Genomic DNA, 16,258 nt, shown 5'->3' on the forward strand with positions numbered 1-16,258 from the left:
CACGCCCATCTCCCATACAAAGGTTATGTTGAAAATCACTAAAAGTGCGTTAACCGACTAACAAAAAACGTCAGAAACACTAAATTTTACGGAAGAAATATCAGAAGGAAGCTGCATCCAGGATTTTTTTTTTAAATTTAAAATGGGAGTGGCGTCGCCCACTTATGGACCAAAAACCATACCTCAGGAAGTACTCGACCGATTTCAATGAAATTCGGTATATAATATTTTAACACCCTAATTACATGTACCAAATATGGGTGAAATCTGTTCACAAACACGCCTGAAATCTCGATTATCACTTTATCATGCGAGAGTATAAAATGTTCGGTGACACCCGAACTTAGCCCGTCCTTACTTGTTCTGTTTTATTTTTATATATGTATATAGATGATTATATAATTAAATTTTCCCGATTTGTACCGTTCAAACGGATTACCATAATATAAATCCGTTTATTATCATACATATATATGTATGTACATACATACAATAAATAGAAATGAAAAACGATACTCTTACTTTATCTCGCCTCAAGGGTTTTTTTGAGGGAAAGTAAGTTTTTGGTTTGTAAAGTTATGTCTGTGTGCTCCGGTTTCCTGTTGTATTAATGTTTTTTGGCCGATCGCGCCCGAATTATGTATTAGATTATATTAATTGAATTTTTATAACGCGCAACGTAACGTAATGTATTGTACAAAGTCATTTACATGCGTTAAATGTTCTATGGACCATCCAACCACAGTGTCAGAAAGACAAGGATTAACCTGTCAAATGTGTTAATTGCTTACAACACTGCTAGCTATAAGGACTGCAAAATTAATCAAGAATTAATTGCAAAGCAGAAGCCTAATACTAATTTCTTTAGTCAGCAATCAAGCAAAGCTCCTCAGGTGCATAATATTTCAACTTCTTACAGGACAAATGATTTTAACAACTACTCCTGTCCAACTTATGCACAGATACTACACGAAAATAGAAATTTAAATAACGAAGATCCTTTCGAAAGAATCGAAGCTTTATTAGYAAAACAATTTGAATTAACAATTAATCTCATCAACGTGATATCTCTGTTAATATCAAAAATATGAAAGTAGTTATTCAAATTGCTGTATGGAATGCGAATGGGCTTTCCAATCACACAGAAGAAGTAAAACTTTTCCTCAAATTTAATTACATTGATATATTTTTGATATCAGAAACTCATTTTACAATTAGGTCACACTTTAAAATTCATGGATATGATCTAATTGTTGCAAATCATTGAGATAATAGAGCTTATGGTGGCTCTGCAATATTAACAAAAAATATGTCCTTACAACCATTATCTTTAGCATCCGATATTTGAGTATGTACWGTTTTTCGAAATAATCTATTGATATGAAATTGTGAGATGAAGTCAAACCAAATTCATTATTTTTGAAATTTTGATTTCGGTCTATTATATTAAGTATATGGAGGCTAAGGAATGTATTGGTCCGATTCAACCCATTTTTGATCAACAGACATACCATTATAAGACCTTAATTTCAGCTCTATATATCACACATTGAACGACATGTTCGACCAAATGTCGACAATAGGTTTCGGGGTCTAAATATTCGGTTCGGATTTAAAGATATTTTGACATACTAAAGACATTACTCGAGCAAAGTTTTATCCCGTTATATTAATTGCTTCTTGATTTGTGTACTGGAAACTGAAAGAATCAAGTAAAATTTAAAACTGCGCATATAGCACAAAATAGGTGTGGTTGTTGTTCAAATTTCAGTGTCACGACCATAGTCCAATTGGTTTAGGATATATGTACATTAAGAAGCTATAACAGTGCGACACTTTCAAAAAAACAAAAAAAAAAAAAAAAAAAAATTCCTTCCGGTTTTTAGCTCTTTATTCAATGCTTTATAAAAAGTGTTACAGTGGTCGGATTTAGTTCAAATATGAACCGTTTTGTTCGGTAATCTGTTTCCATCTGGACGGCACTTTTCACAACCCTCTTTTGAGTTCAAATTTACTCTAATAAGGGTCCATCTCCCATTCCAGTTCTCTCTCGCTCGCTCTGACGAGCTATCAACGAAGTGTGTGGTCTGGCGTTGTTCTGGTCAATTCTGGACGCTTCTGGTCGGTCAAGATGGTAGAATTAAGCGTCTGGCGATATGGGAGCAGCTCTTAGTAGATGATCCGCTTCTAATCCCATTAAACACACATCAAAAMCTTCCTGACCGTTAATACCGGTTTGGCGTTGATTCCCAAACATCAAGGGTTGGTGACTAACTCTCATCTTCAGGTCGATGTCTAACTCGACGACGGTCTAACTCGATGTGTACCATGATTTGATCAGTATTCGTCGTCACAGGTCTGGCGTGGCCAAGGTGTCGTTTTCACCCGCTCTGAATGGTCGAAGTACCATCAACCAAAACACCACTAATCTCACAGAACGTTTCTCTAGCCTTTTTTCTTTGCCTTTAACTTTAACGAAGGAAAACTTGAAAATATCGCTAGTTATCGGCGTTAGTGAACTCCATGTTTACACTTCTATAACTGTTGAATGCAATATCCACATTATTCATGCAAAGCGTCGTTTTGTAGGTTATGTCAAAACTCTACTAAAGATGTATAGTATTGTCAGATACGAGCTCTGTAGGACTTTATACATAGTCGCGAAGTTCAAAAGCCAAAAAGGCGGAACATAATATTTCGAAAAATATCCTATGGATAGCAGCGTTGTAAAGAGGGACCTCTCGGAGGTATCAATATAAGTGAAACTGTAAACGCGCCCAGTTAAATTAAAACTAGGTATTATTGAATAGATTTACTATACAATGACCTACGATCTTTTTGATTGGTTGAAAATTGTAAATTTTGCATTAAATAAGGACCGCTTTTTACATAAAAATTTTTTTTATTTAAAATTACGCCATTTTGTTAATTACTGATATTTTTAAAAGATCATAGGTATTGTATAGACAAAACAACCTTTTGAATTTTTTTTTATTTCAGGTGCTCATGCGGTCGGAATCATGTCTGCAGTTGGGGCACTTTTTTTTTTGGAGCCTCCGAAGACAGCGCATAACTCCGTAATTTTTCAGCACTGTTGTAACCAAAAAATCTTGAAGTATACCTGAAAATATACCATATTACGTTCAAAAAAGTTGGAAACATTTAATCGAGTACTACATTTTAAAAAAATTGGCGAAAATCGCTTAATTTTTCTTGCGTTGCACTGATATAGCCCCTTAAACTTGTTGGACAGCGTTATATCAGCTTTATATATTAACTTAGTGCTTAGTTGTGGCACTTTCTTATGTTTTTGGTTAGTGGCGATTTGTGGGCGTGGCAGTGGTCCGGTTACGCCCATCTACGAACTCGTAACTTTGTTTTGTACTAAGGAAGCCACATAACAAGTTTCATCGAGATATCTCCATTTTTTGACTCAAGTTACAGCCTGCACGAACGGACGGACGGACAGACAGTCAACCGGATTTCAACTTTTCTCGTCATCCTGATCATTTATATATGTATAATTCTATCTCGATTAGTTTTAGGTGCTACGTACAACCGTTAGGTAAACAAAACTATAAAACTCTGTAGCAACTGGTTTCAAGAGTATAAAAATCCATGTTACTTATATTAGAAACTAAAATTATATGTAATATATATTATATGATAAATAGAAGCAGTATAATGGGAAATAATAGCGACATCTAAATTAAACAATAAGCTATTGTTTGTTGATAATGGTTTTGCGTGAAATAGAAACATTTAAGAAGGTAAGAGTTGAAAAAATAATTTTTTAAGTACTACCATCAAATTATATCATGTTATAGAACATAGAACTCAGAAAGCGAATTTTTGGATTGTAAAAGTACACAAAACCACCATCAAATATAGAAATAATAATAACAAGTAAGAAAGGCCTAAGTTCGGGTGTCACCAAACTATTGCACTCTCACCATCTGCAAGGAAATATTTGCATTTGTTGAAAACATTATGTAAAAATGCTGCACATAAATTAATAATTTGTTATACGATGAAATTGTGAATGGATTACGATCAAAATTATTTATGCTATGTATTATCTGCACGAAATGCTAATCAAAATATTCCAGCTTAAAATTATATTGTGGCTAATATCGATTATGTAATAAAGTTCAACCGAGGGGTCAAAATTTAATATATTGAGTATATGAGAAAAAATTTATCAAAAGAGTGGAAATCATTATAGGAGGAGTATGGAGTTTAAACGAAATTCTAGAAGGATTTCAATATACCCTGAACATTGCATATTAAATTTTCCACAWAGTTTGTGATAGCCAGAAGGAAAGTAGAACCCTATCAAAAATTTATATAAATGTTGGGCTGAACAGCACCATTTTTTCTGAAGTGTTTTCGAGAAGAGAACAAAAGAACGGGAGAAGTGTTTTCCTACATAAATTTCTTTCTGAAATATAAAAGCTATTTCTCTTATAAAATTATTGTTTTTAAATCAATATAAACTGGATAATATAGAATATTTTTGTAAATAACAAAATTAGCTTTTAATTTTCTAAACAAAAATATAACTTGTAGGATAATTGGAAAGTCGGAGATTACTGAGGTTACAGAAAGGTCTGAGCTGATTGAATGATATTAAACTAAAGTGTATTCGAGAATATTTTTCTACGCAATTTTACACCAAACTATGGTATACCGATACTATTTATTCCACTCTCTTAATTTCATTACACGAATGTCACATCTTGAAAACGCTATTTGTGAAAGGTTTTAATTTGATATCTTCACTTGACCTTGATTTTATAATATATGAGGTGCAAAGTGAAAGAATGTTATGCACAAAATTTTCCACATAACCTTTGTTGGAGGTGAGCATGTTTATTATTCAATATGACGCATTTTCAAATGGTACAGTAGTAGGTAAAGTAGTAAAAAATGGTTTCAGTATGCTTCATAAATATAGCTCAAGGGTTTTACGAGATGTCTATACAAAACTGGGCCTGAAAATAATCACATTCCATTCATGTGCTAAGCTAACCTCTTCTGCGTGCCAAGTCGCATACAGCTATCTCAGTATGTTCTCAAATTATCGCTCCAACTTATGGATAACCTCCCAGAATAGTTATATACATATTTTCAAATCAAATTAAAATAAGTAATACGCGTCTTAATAATTTATATATATTATTATTTAGAAAATATTATTGAAATTACCTGTAATTTGTTTATTTTCAAATCAAATCGAATATGAAACCTCTTTTCTTTGTAAGTCATCTTGGCATCACCGTATCGCTCTATTCCTTCCACGTTATACACTATTCCGTTGCTTAAAATCAAGCGTGTCTTATATTCAACCAAAATAAATGTCTGTAAAAATAATAATATGAAGTGTAGAAAGCAATGAAAATGTACATCTAAAATGTTATAAAAACTGTTTGTAAAGTTCTGACCGCCTTACTTATATTTTATAAATTTGAAAGTAGTTTTCTTTTTTGCCAAAAAATAAAAAATTAAATATGGCACTATCGATTACTTTGGCGTTCGGGTGAAAAAAACGAATTTCGGTATAAATGGGGTATGTGCTGATAGTTTAAAAAACTGCAGTCGAAGTAGCAGAAGCCGCAATATTTTTGCTTTTCACTGCTTCGACTGCGAGCGACTTCTTAAAATGAACAGTTGCTTCTGCTTTTGCTTCAAAAGAAAACAGAAGTCTCAGTTGAAGCAAAAGCAGAAAACGATCGCCGACGAAAAGCGAATCAGAAGCAGCAGACGCCGTGTAAAATGTTTTGATTTTGCTTTGCTGCTGCTCTCGATTCTGCAAGTCGCTGCATATCGCCATCGCGACTACTGTCGCGTCTGAATTTTTCTGCATATACTGTTTGATTCTTCATTCTTGTGCATCAGTGTCAATTGAAGCAAGATCGWTACAGRAGCTTAATTGTTTAACTATGGCGCAAAGTGATATTTGGATGTATTTCGAGAAGAATGTTGATGAAGGCATAGCTACATGTAAAACAACTAAAAATATACTAAAAAATAATAGACTTTAAAGTTTAAAAACTCATTTACTTAATTTACACAAAATAAATTTAAATGCTGCAGTGTTGAACAGTTAGAAACATCGTCGTCAAAAAACTAAAAAAAAACTATTAGAAAAAAATAAATAAAAATTGAAGTGAATAAAAAACAACTGCTGAGGTCATATATTGGATTGGTGACAGAAGACAGCATTCCTTTCAATGTCTTAAATTCGGAATATGCGAAATATCGATGACCCAATTTGTGATGGACTTAAAGCCGCTGACGGAAAAAAAATTACGTTAAATGCATCAAACTGAAAAAAAAACTTTTCAAACAGTGGCAAACAATGTAAAAGCGCATATAACCACTGAAGTGGCAAATAAATTATTGTCTCTAAAAATAGACAGTGCCACGCGGCTGGCAAGAAACATTTTTGGCATAAGTGCTCAATATATTAGTTCAGTTCAAATAAAATCCTTTATATTGGGCATTGTAGAGCTTGAAGGTGTTGAATCGAGCACAGCCAAAGATCTCGCCGCTGAAGTGCTAAAAGTCCTAATAAATATGATATAAACTTAAGCCAAATAGTGTCAATTAGATCTGACAATGGTGCCAACATTCCAATATTATCATTTGTTTTCGATGAAAATCTTGGCGAGGACGACGGATATTGCTCTCGATGTTACCAAATCGACGAATATGTTGAATACCTATTTAATTGTTGTAACATGACAAAATTTATAAGAAAAAYTTTAGGGATTTCGCGAAATATTCGAGCTGAAATAGCTAAAAATGCCGCAAATAGATTGTCCGACCAGATGGGGATCCACCTACACGATGCTAAAGGATTTGTTAGTGGCTAAAGTTGAATTAACTGAAATTGAGTCAACTGAAAACAAAATCGAAGAAGACAGTTTTGAAGTGGATGCATCGTTGTGGGATTTTATTGAAAACTCTTAACAATAGTCCAATTGCAGAAAACAATAAAAAAAATTCAAGAAGAGCAACTGCATTATGGAAACTTCTACGCCCAATCGCAAAAATTAAAATTTTGCACAGAAAAAATTATTAAATAATAAATAATAAATTTCTCATTTCGTGTTTGTTTTTGGATCCTTTTTTTCCAACAAATTTTTTTAAATTTCCAACATACACTAACACCACAACAAAAAAAATTATGCAGTGAATCATTTAAAATCAATATGGGACAGAATAAAAGACATAAATTCTACTCGACAGTTATGCTCAACACCAAATTCGGGCTCACATCAATCTGTGAACCATTTTTTTGATGAAGAAGATGAATAGTTAAACGCTTACTTAGAGCAAGGGATCCAAACGGAAGTCAGTAGCATATTCGACGTCTACTCAAAGATTCACAATCTTCAACTTCCTTTCCAAAGAATCGATGCAGACGTTCACACATTTGGAAAGGAAATCAGTGCACTGACCAGGAGCTATATGCACTAAGTAATGTTTGCTTTGCTGTACCACCAACTCAGGTACTTATATACAAATTTTTTAATAAATTAATGTTCACAGTTTCATAAATACAATTGTTTTCTAACAGGTGACGATTGAACGAGCATTTTCGACGTTAAGACTTGTACTTACTGATTACCGAAATCGACTAAGTCAGGAAGTACTAGAGAATATACTGCTGATCAAATTGAATCCAAGCTTTCTGGACTCAGCGATTGATAACTTATCTCTTTTTTAAGACGACGAAGATTTTGAAAGTTTATTTTGAATAATATTGTATTTTATGAAAAAAATTAATTWAAAAAAAAAATCAAATTGTCAAACTGTTTAATTTATTAGAAGACAGGGGGAGCAACAAACAGCATAAGCAGCAAAGTAAATTTTGACAGCAGCCACCAACACTTATATTTTTTTAGAATATTACCAATAATAATAATAATAATACTAATAATAAATAAATATAAAAAAATGTCGAGTTCGTAGTTGTTCGTAATGGGACCACCTCAAATCACCATTAACCGAAAACATATGAAGTGCCATAACTAAGCATTAAATGAAGATACGAGTATAAAAGCCATGTTTTATTTGACCATCACAAGCTAATAACTAAATCATAGACATATTAAACTTAGCTTTTTTCATGTTTTCGCTTGAAAGTATGTTGACAATATTAAATTAGTATACTTATAAAAATATTTATTTCGTAGATTCGATGATATTAATACAAAAAAATTATAAAAAAWTTTTATATTTGTATAAATTTTGACCTAAACAAACACACAAAACTTTGTAATTTTGGTTTGTCAAAATAAACATTATCGTTATTACCAAATACTTTTTTTTGGAAAAATCATAGCTATTGTTAATGAAAAAACGATGAACTGGCAATGTCTCTAGTTCAATATACAAGTTATGACACCTTATAACAAGCCAACATAATTATGTTCGCTACGTCTTCCATACAAAATAAGCTAATAGCTTAATTTGCTGGTCAAATAAAACTGGCTTAGAGCTGTAATTTTGTACAGAGGATCGCAGTAGCAAGAGACACCTGTGCACAAATATTTTTGGATGACATCGAATAACTCCGTCCTCTCCCCATATAGAGCTACTAAAAGCACAATAAAAAACGAACGTTGTCACATATTAAATACCAATTGTAAAGGATTTTCAACGACAACGTTCGATTTATATTTATTACACAAATAAGTAAAAGTAGCATTGTAATTTAAATTTTTTATATATTATATTACTATTTTATTTTATAATAAGATCATGTCACCCTTTGACTGAAGTACTTTCTCGTAGTACTCCTTTAAAAAAATAATCCTGATCGTGCCAATATGTAATATGCATTGAAAGTTTGTTTATTCTCATTTTAACTTGAAATATAATTTATAGATACTTGTTTTTATAAGAACTCAGATTGTTAAATAAAATATGGTCGTACGAAAGCATACCCAACGATTGGAACTTAAGTGTGATATGCCCAATCCTCAAAAAAGGAGACCCCACAGTCTGCGCCAACTATCGTGGGATAAGCCTGCTCAATATCGCATATAAGGTTCTATCGAGCGTATTGTGTGAAAGATTAAAGCCCACCGTCAACAAACTGATTGGACCTTATAAGTATGGCTTCAGACCTGGAAAATCAACAACCGACCAGATATTCAGCATGCGCCAAATCTTGGAAAAGTATCCCTGCAAAACTTATACAGCTGTGTAAGCTGACGTTGACCAGCACCAAAAGCTCCGTCATAATCGGGAAGGACCTCTCGGAGCCGTTCGATACCAAACGAGGTTTTAGACAAGGCGATTCCTTATCGTACGACTTTTTCAACCTCATTCTGGAGAAAATAGTTCGAGCTGCAGAGCTAAATAGAGAARGTACCATCTTCCATAAGAGTGTACAGCTGCTGGCGTATGCTGATGATATTGATATCATCGGAATCAACACCCGCGCCGTTAGTTCTGCTTTCAACAGACTGGACAAGGAAGCAACACAAATGGGTCTGACAACCAATCCAATCCAACGCAGGATAACTCATTTCAACAGGTGCTACTTCGGACTGAGTAGGCAATTGAGAAGTTAAGTTCTATCTCGACAAACAAAAACCAAACTCTATAAGTCACTCATAATTCCCGTCCTGCTATATGGTGCAGAGACTTGGACGATGTCAACAACGGATGAGTCGACGTTGCGAGTTTTCGAGTGAAAAGTTCWGCGAAAGATTTATGGTCCTTTGCGCGTTGGCCACGGCAAATATCGCATTCGATGAAACGATGAGCTTTACRAAATAYACGACGACACTGACATAGTTCAGTGAATTAAAAGACAGCGGATACTCTGGCTAGGTCATGTTGTCCGGATGGACGAAAACACTCCAGCTCTGAAAATATTCGACGCAGTACCCGCCGGGGGAAGCAGAGGAAGAGGAAGACCTCCACTCCGTTGCAAGGACCAAATGGAGAAGGACCTGGCTTCCCTTGCAATATAGCGAAAAGAAGAAACGACTAGCGCAGTTGTTAACCCGGCTATAATCGCGTACGATAATCAAGAGGAAGAAGAAGAACTTGATAACAAGGATTCCATACCACGGAAGCATACTCTAATATAGGCCTCACCAATGATGTAAAGAGAATTTTTGTGGTAAGTGGATCTCTAAATTCTTTAGRCCAACGCTTAACAAATCGAAGATTACCTTTAGCTTTAAAACCCATGGAAGATGTGTGAAGATTAAAATTGAGTTTGGGGTCCATAGTTACCCCAAGTCAACAAAACTGCTCCAACCCAAAGTTTTGTATTACGTATTACTAAGTGAAAAGCACATCGTTTTGCATTTTTTAAGGTTCAATGGCATGTCATTTCTATCACACCAAGAAACTAGGTTGTTTAAGTCTGCTTGTAACTGACATCTTTCACTATTCGAGGTGAATGATTTAAAAAGTTTTACATCGTCAGCATACAATAAAACTTTTGAAAACTTAACAACAGATGATATGTCATTAATAAATAACAAGAACAGAATTGGTCCAAGATATTCTCCCTAGAGCCCGTTGATACATGTAATAGTAATTCAAGCAAATTAGTTATTGTAGATTTCCCTTTACGAAAACCGTGCTGAGAACAAGAAATTAGTGGAGAGATCCGGAAGGTTATGTCGTCTGTATAATTGCTTCAAAAAGTTTAGGTATTGCAGACAACGTTGCTATTCCCCTAAAGTTTTCAATAGATGACCTAAATCCACTCTTATGTAAAGGAATTATAAATGAACTAAATAGTTTTGTTAGGGGTTATTATATATATTTGGCACATTTCTTAAGAAAGCACGAGGGAATCATATCTGGGCCATAATTGTATGATTTTTCTAACATATTTAACTGACATAAGACGTCTGCTTCAGAAATGGTAGGTGCATTAATGACAGAAATCGGACATAACTTGTGSTGATGCGGAACATTTTTTGGAGATTTTGGAGAGTAATTGGACTTGAAGAATTCAGCGAACATATTAGAAATGGTGTTATTTTCACTAGACATACTAGACTTATATTTCATAGCAGAAGAAAAATTAGAAATCCTGCGTTTGGAGTTGACGAAACCATAGAACAATTTTGGATTACATAGAATATTATTTTTTACTTTATTTATATAATTATTATAACATATTTTGTTAAGATCAGCAAATTGTCGGCGCAATTTAGTTTATTTGGAATAGTCAGCAACTGAACCAGTTTTTTTTAAAAAGTTTAAAAGCACGAGATTTTCTATTTTTTAATTTATATAATTCTTTCGGAAGCCATAAATTAGAACTCATTTTATGAGTAACAACACACTTCGGAACGTATTTTTCAAACAAGTTTAAAATAGTTTCATTAAAGTGGGAAGCACTAAATTCAATGTTGCCACTGTAATCTGGCCAAGTAACTTTAGAAAGTTCGTATTAATTTTCTTAAAATTAGCTTTCGCAAAGTTAAACCGAAAACAAAGGTCTTGTGTATTATTACGAGCAAAATTGGCTATGGTTTCGAGAACATTGAAACGTTATCAGCATAGACTAGATCTAAGAACTTACCAAACTCGTTCGAAATTAAATTAATTTGGTTAAGACCCAACTCCGACATTTTRTCTAAGAACTCCTTGAAACATAAGCGAGTACTAATAGGAATGGTGTAGTCATCAATAGATTTCCATGATACGCACGGTAAATTGAAATCCCCCACAACAATCATGGAATCAGTATTATTAACCATTGAGAAAGCATTATTTATTAATGAAGCATGCTGCATATATACAGAATTGTGGCAATAATATGCTTAAACTAGTGCAGAAAGAGCCTTTAAAATTATTATTGATATATAAATTCATAGTAGATTGAAACCCTTTGGAAATGAAATATAAAATAACAATTGTTAAGGGAAAAAACATTTTAAGTACGATCTAAGGCCGGGAATAGGAAGGGAAGGAGCGTGCCTAAATTTTTAAGGGTTAGGAATGGTTTTATCTCGACTTCCTACAAAACTAAGAGTTCTGTAGAAAAAAGTTACATGGCAGTGTTGTATTTAATAAAAAGTTCTCTACGGATTTTTTTCATTTAACGTTAAAATGTGTGTAAAAAATTCAAATACGAGGTGCATTCCAAAGTAAACAGGAGTTTAAAAAAAAAGGAACAAATGGTTTTTCGGCAAAACCAATTTATTTTATTCAAAATAAGAATAAAGCATGTCGGAAGAGAGTTTTATCTCGTTTTCCGGTATGGCCGCCAGTATGCCGGTGCAAACCTTTTGAATGGTCTCTGCATAACGCTTTCTTTTCATGGGCAAATGCATTTTTCCGAAAAGGAAGCAATCGCACAGTGCCATATCAGGTGAATGCGGGGAGTGGTCAACGGTTAAAATGTGATTTTTGGTCAAATAAGCGTCGATCGAATATTGGATTCCAAGCAATTTTTGGTCGTCAGTCAATTTGTGTGCAACAAACCGTGCACCACCTTTACCACCTAGCCAAAATATTCGGTCAAAATGCGATAAATCGATGTTTTGGAGATGTTCAATTCCATTTCCATGAATTTCAACTATCATTTCTGCTGATTTTTGATGACTTTATAGTGTTGAACTTGAACTGGGCCATTCTTTACTTGCTTCAGATGAAATTATTAAAAATTATACATACCAAGGAAATTGTCTCTGTTATATCCGGTAGATTTAAATGTTCGACCTTTATATTATGCAAATGATTTAAAATCATTGGGATTACCATATCCACCTCAGCGTTAATGTTGGTCCATCGAGGATTAACTTTTACCTGGTCCTCTTCATTCGATTGAGATAATTCAGGAGAAAGTTTGGAGGAATTTATATGACTTTGTCTGCGTAGAAAAAGAAAAAGAGAATACAAAGAAATTATGTTCTTTCATATACTACCCGTATTCTTTCACTATTCTAGTTTCAAACTTCACTGCACTTCTTATAACAATTGTATCTAACACTTAAAACATGCATTCCTTGGTATTCTGAGAGTAATAGAATTATATGAAATCAGATTACTAAAACTCAGACTAAATCACAAATTCAATTAAAAATTACAATTAAAAACAGATCACAAAGAGAAGGGGCACTTGTGGTTTAAGAATTTTGAAGAATAGATTTTTCCAGACACTAGAAATTTCTTAATTTCTCTACCCCAATTTAACTAAAAAAAATGCTACTGTCAAAACTAAGTTTTGACCTCGTAGGGAAGKGACCGTTTACGCAGATTTTATAAAAATTTAAAGTAAAAATACATTTTGACAAAAAGAACAATGAAATTGTAAATAAAACGCAAAATATTTAATTGTTCATCAATATTTGTTTTTACGCCTTCAAAGTAATCCTCACCAAATGTAAGTCATAAGTGTAATGACAACCATTTTTTCAGTCCTCGATACATTTTTCATAAGCACTTTTTGGGACGGCCTTCAGCTCCTTCAGCGAATTTTGTTTTATCTCTTCTGTCGACAGAGAACGGGCTTCAGGGAGCCACAATTGCAGTTTGGGGAACAAGAAAAATTCAMTCGCAGTCAAATTTGATGAATACGGTGGTTGATCGATGGAAGTCATTGCCTTTTTGACTTTAAACGCGTTTCAYACCCAAAATATCCACCAAAATCATTTGAACGGGAGAGATGTGGAGCTCACTTGCCATCTAACACTTGCCTGAAGATTTCGACTATCTTTAAACAATTTGTGCCAACCGTAGGCTTCTGTTTCGATAAAACTGAATCACTGTAAGCCTTTTCCAAAATTCCCAACGAAATTCGGTTAGAATTATAAAATTTGAGACAAATTCGTTATTTTTATCCATTATAAAAATCGCAACGCACTTAAGTGATTTCATTTAAGTTTTAATAGTTTCAAATATGAAGCTTTCCTTAGCGACCTACGGATAGTAGATAAGCTTACTTTAACTCCTGCATTTACCCAAATCTTGACGGTCGATTCATAAGGGGTGGATGTTTTTCTCAAAATTACTTATTACTAACATTCCGTTGTGTGATGTGATCTTCGCAGGCCATTTTGATTCAAATGTGCATATCATGTTACTCCATTTCGCTGTACTCTTAACTTACTTATGAATATACATCAGTCATTGTAAATGCTTATATTATAAGATGAAATTAAATAAATTTTAATATCAGTAAAGGACAACGTTGAAGCTTTCGGTGGTGTTGTCTTACCATTGTGTGGTGATTGTCGACAGACCAGTCAATTTCGCTTTTCTGAAGGCAGTGAAATTAACGAATTTTTCAGTAATCGCTATTTTATTTAAGTGCTGAAAAACCTCAATTGACCATTGTATGTTCATAACTGACTAATTTATTTACTTTAGAGTAGTGATGGGTGATACTTTACTACCGGCAATTTCTTAACAGTGTTTGAAAAATCATATATCGCAACTGCGATATCAGTTTTATCCTATATTTTGCGTGCGCAGTTCTATTCTGTGCGATTGCGATATCAATATTTTCTAAGTCCGCTTGGACGAAGGAAGGGACAAAATTCTAATACGTTTAAATGAAAATGTTAAACACATTCCTTTTTATATACATACGTTTATTCGTTTCAAGAAGTAATAAGAATTAGTAACTGCATAAGAACTTTTTTTAATTGGAGAGCTTGTGATGAATTTAAAAAATAGAGTATACATATTTGTTTTTATATTTTCGTTGTTTTAGTTGCGATCTCAAAAACAATATAAAACTAGCAATTATTTAAATTCTTGGCAGGCCATCAGATGTGGTTTAAATCATTTGCTATAGTTCTTTGCGAAAATTATAACGTAGATTATCTAAATGTTACCACATCATCACATAAACTTCCATCGAAAATTTATTCCCGCATTTTTATTCAGTGTAAATACAATCCATCTCAATAGTGCGATGGTTAACGTTTGGTAATAAAAAATACTACAGAATGTAAAATTGTAGCAAAATTTTAAGTTGAAAATTTAATAGAGAAATAGTTTTCATGCAACGTTTTCCAATGATAATTAGATTGAAATTGAAAATTACTCTTTTGTTACAAACTTCAACTGAAAATTATTAAAACAAAAAAATCAAAATCTAATATTATATCTTAGGTGTATTAGCGCTTTATAACGAAGATATGAAAATTATTGTATTGAATAGTTTATAATTAATTAATACTTTAGCCACGGAAACGCGTGGACGGGTCCTCAAATTTGCTGCGTGATATTCTATATTATGGCTTGAAAACCACGCTTACTTTCCACTTAACACAGATTTAAATACCTTTTGAAACATTCACTTTCCAGTAGAGGATAAAATTACACGAATAGTGCCATCTTATCAATAGAAATTTCTCGAGGTACTAAGACCCAGTGCTTAAAGTTGACTTCTTACCAAAAATATCGGTTAATATGTAAGAYATTTACTTAAAATTCAAAGAGAATCCCTTCCTGTGTGTTAGAAATGGATTTACTCGGGTCAATATTTTCCTTAGCTCCCATATACCTATTACAGAGATTTTCRAACTTAGGTGTGACTTTATGCCGTATGTATGGGTCAATAAAATTGAGAGACTTGATAATTTAAAATAAAAAACCGATTTACCTGTGATTTACCATTTGCAAAGATGTAGTGTATTTAATCTACGGAGCGAAAGACACTTGTACCGTCTATCTTACGTTTAGCACATTTTCCCGCCGACGAAAGAATAAAAAAACTTGTAACAACGATAAACGCAAATCAAGTTTCATGCGCTTACCTAATGACGTAAAAATAAGCACATTTTTTGACTGAAAAGGACAGAAAAAAGCAAAAAGCATAGTAATGGGCATTGCAAGCATTTTGTTATCGCATGTTTTCTTTTCCTATGATTGTTTATACAAAGATGAGAAAAACAGAAATCAATAAAGTAGTTGGAAGTTAATAACCAAAAAAATCAGAAGCAATCGTGTTAGGCTGATGAAGGTATTCTAACCTGGAGCTGTAGAAGTAGACAATAGTTGGAACGCTATATAACTAAGATAAAACAGCTAATCTTCTTCTTCTTCTTGATTGGCGTAGACACCGCTTACGCGATTATAGCCGAGTTAACAACAGCGCGCCAGTCGTTCTTTTCGCTACGTGGCGCCAATTAGATATTCCAAGTGAAGCCAGGTCCTTCTCCACTTTGTCCTTCCAACGGAGTGGAGGTCTTCCCCTTTCTCTGCTTCCCCCGGCGGGTACTGCGTCGAATACTTTCAGAGCTGGAGCGTTTTC

General features: G+C 33.6%; 1 protein-coding gene across 1 annotated transcript in view; it reads right to left on the bottom strand.

Annotated features, from left to right (window-relative positions):
• Window positions 1-5,202: 5,202 nt before the first annotated feature.
• Window positions 5,203-16,258, bottom strand: part of LOC108976442 — a gene marked incomplete at its 3' end in the record, with an annotated part of 36,215 nt that continues 25,159 nt past the window's right edge. The window contains exons 3-4 of the mRNA XM_018945546.1: window positions 12,670-12,865; window positions 5,203-5,361 (exon numbers count right to left, since the gene is read on the bottom strand). Of these exons, the coding sequence (XP_018801091.1) occupies window positions 5,203-5,361; window positions 12,670-12,865 (355 nt within the window). The remainder of the gene's footprint in view (window positions 5,362-12,669; window positions 12,866-16,258) is intronic.

This window comes from Bactrocera latifrons, unplaced genomic scaffold (genome assembly GCF_001853355.1).
Source record: "Bactrocera latifrons isolate USDA-ARS-PBARC rearing strain unplaced genomic scaffold, ASM185335v1 scaffold_762, whole genome shotgun sequence".
NCBI lineage: Eukaryota > Metazoa > Arthropoda > Insecta > Diptera > Tephritidae > Bactrocera > Bactrocera latifrons.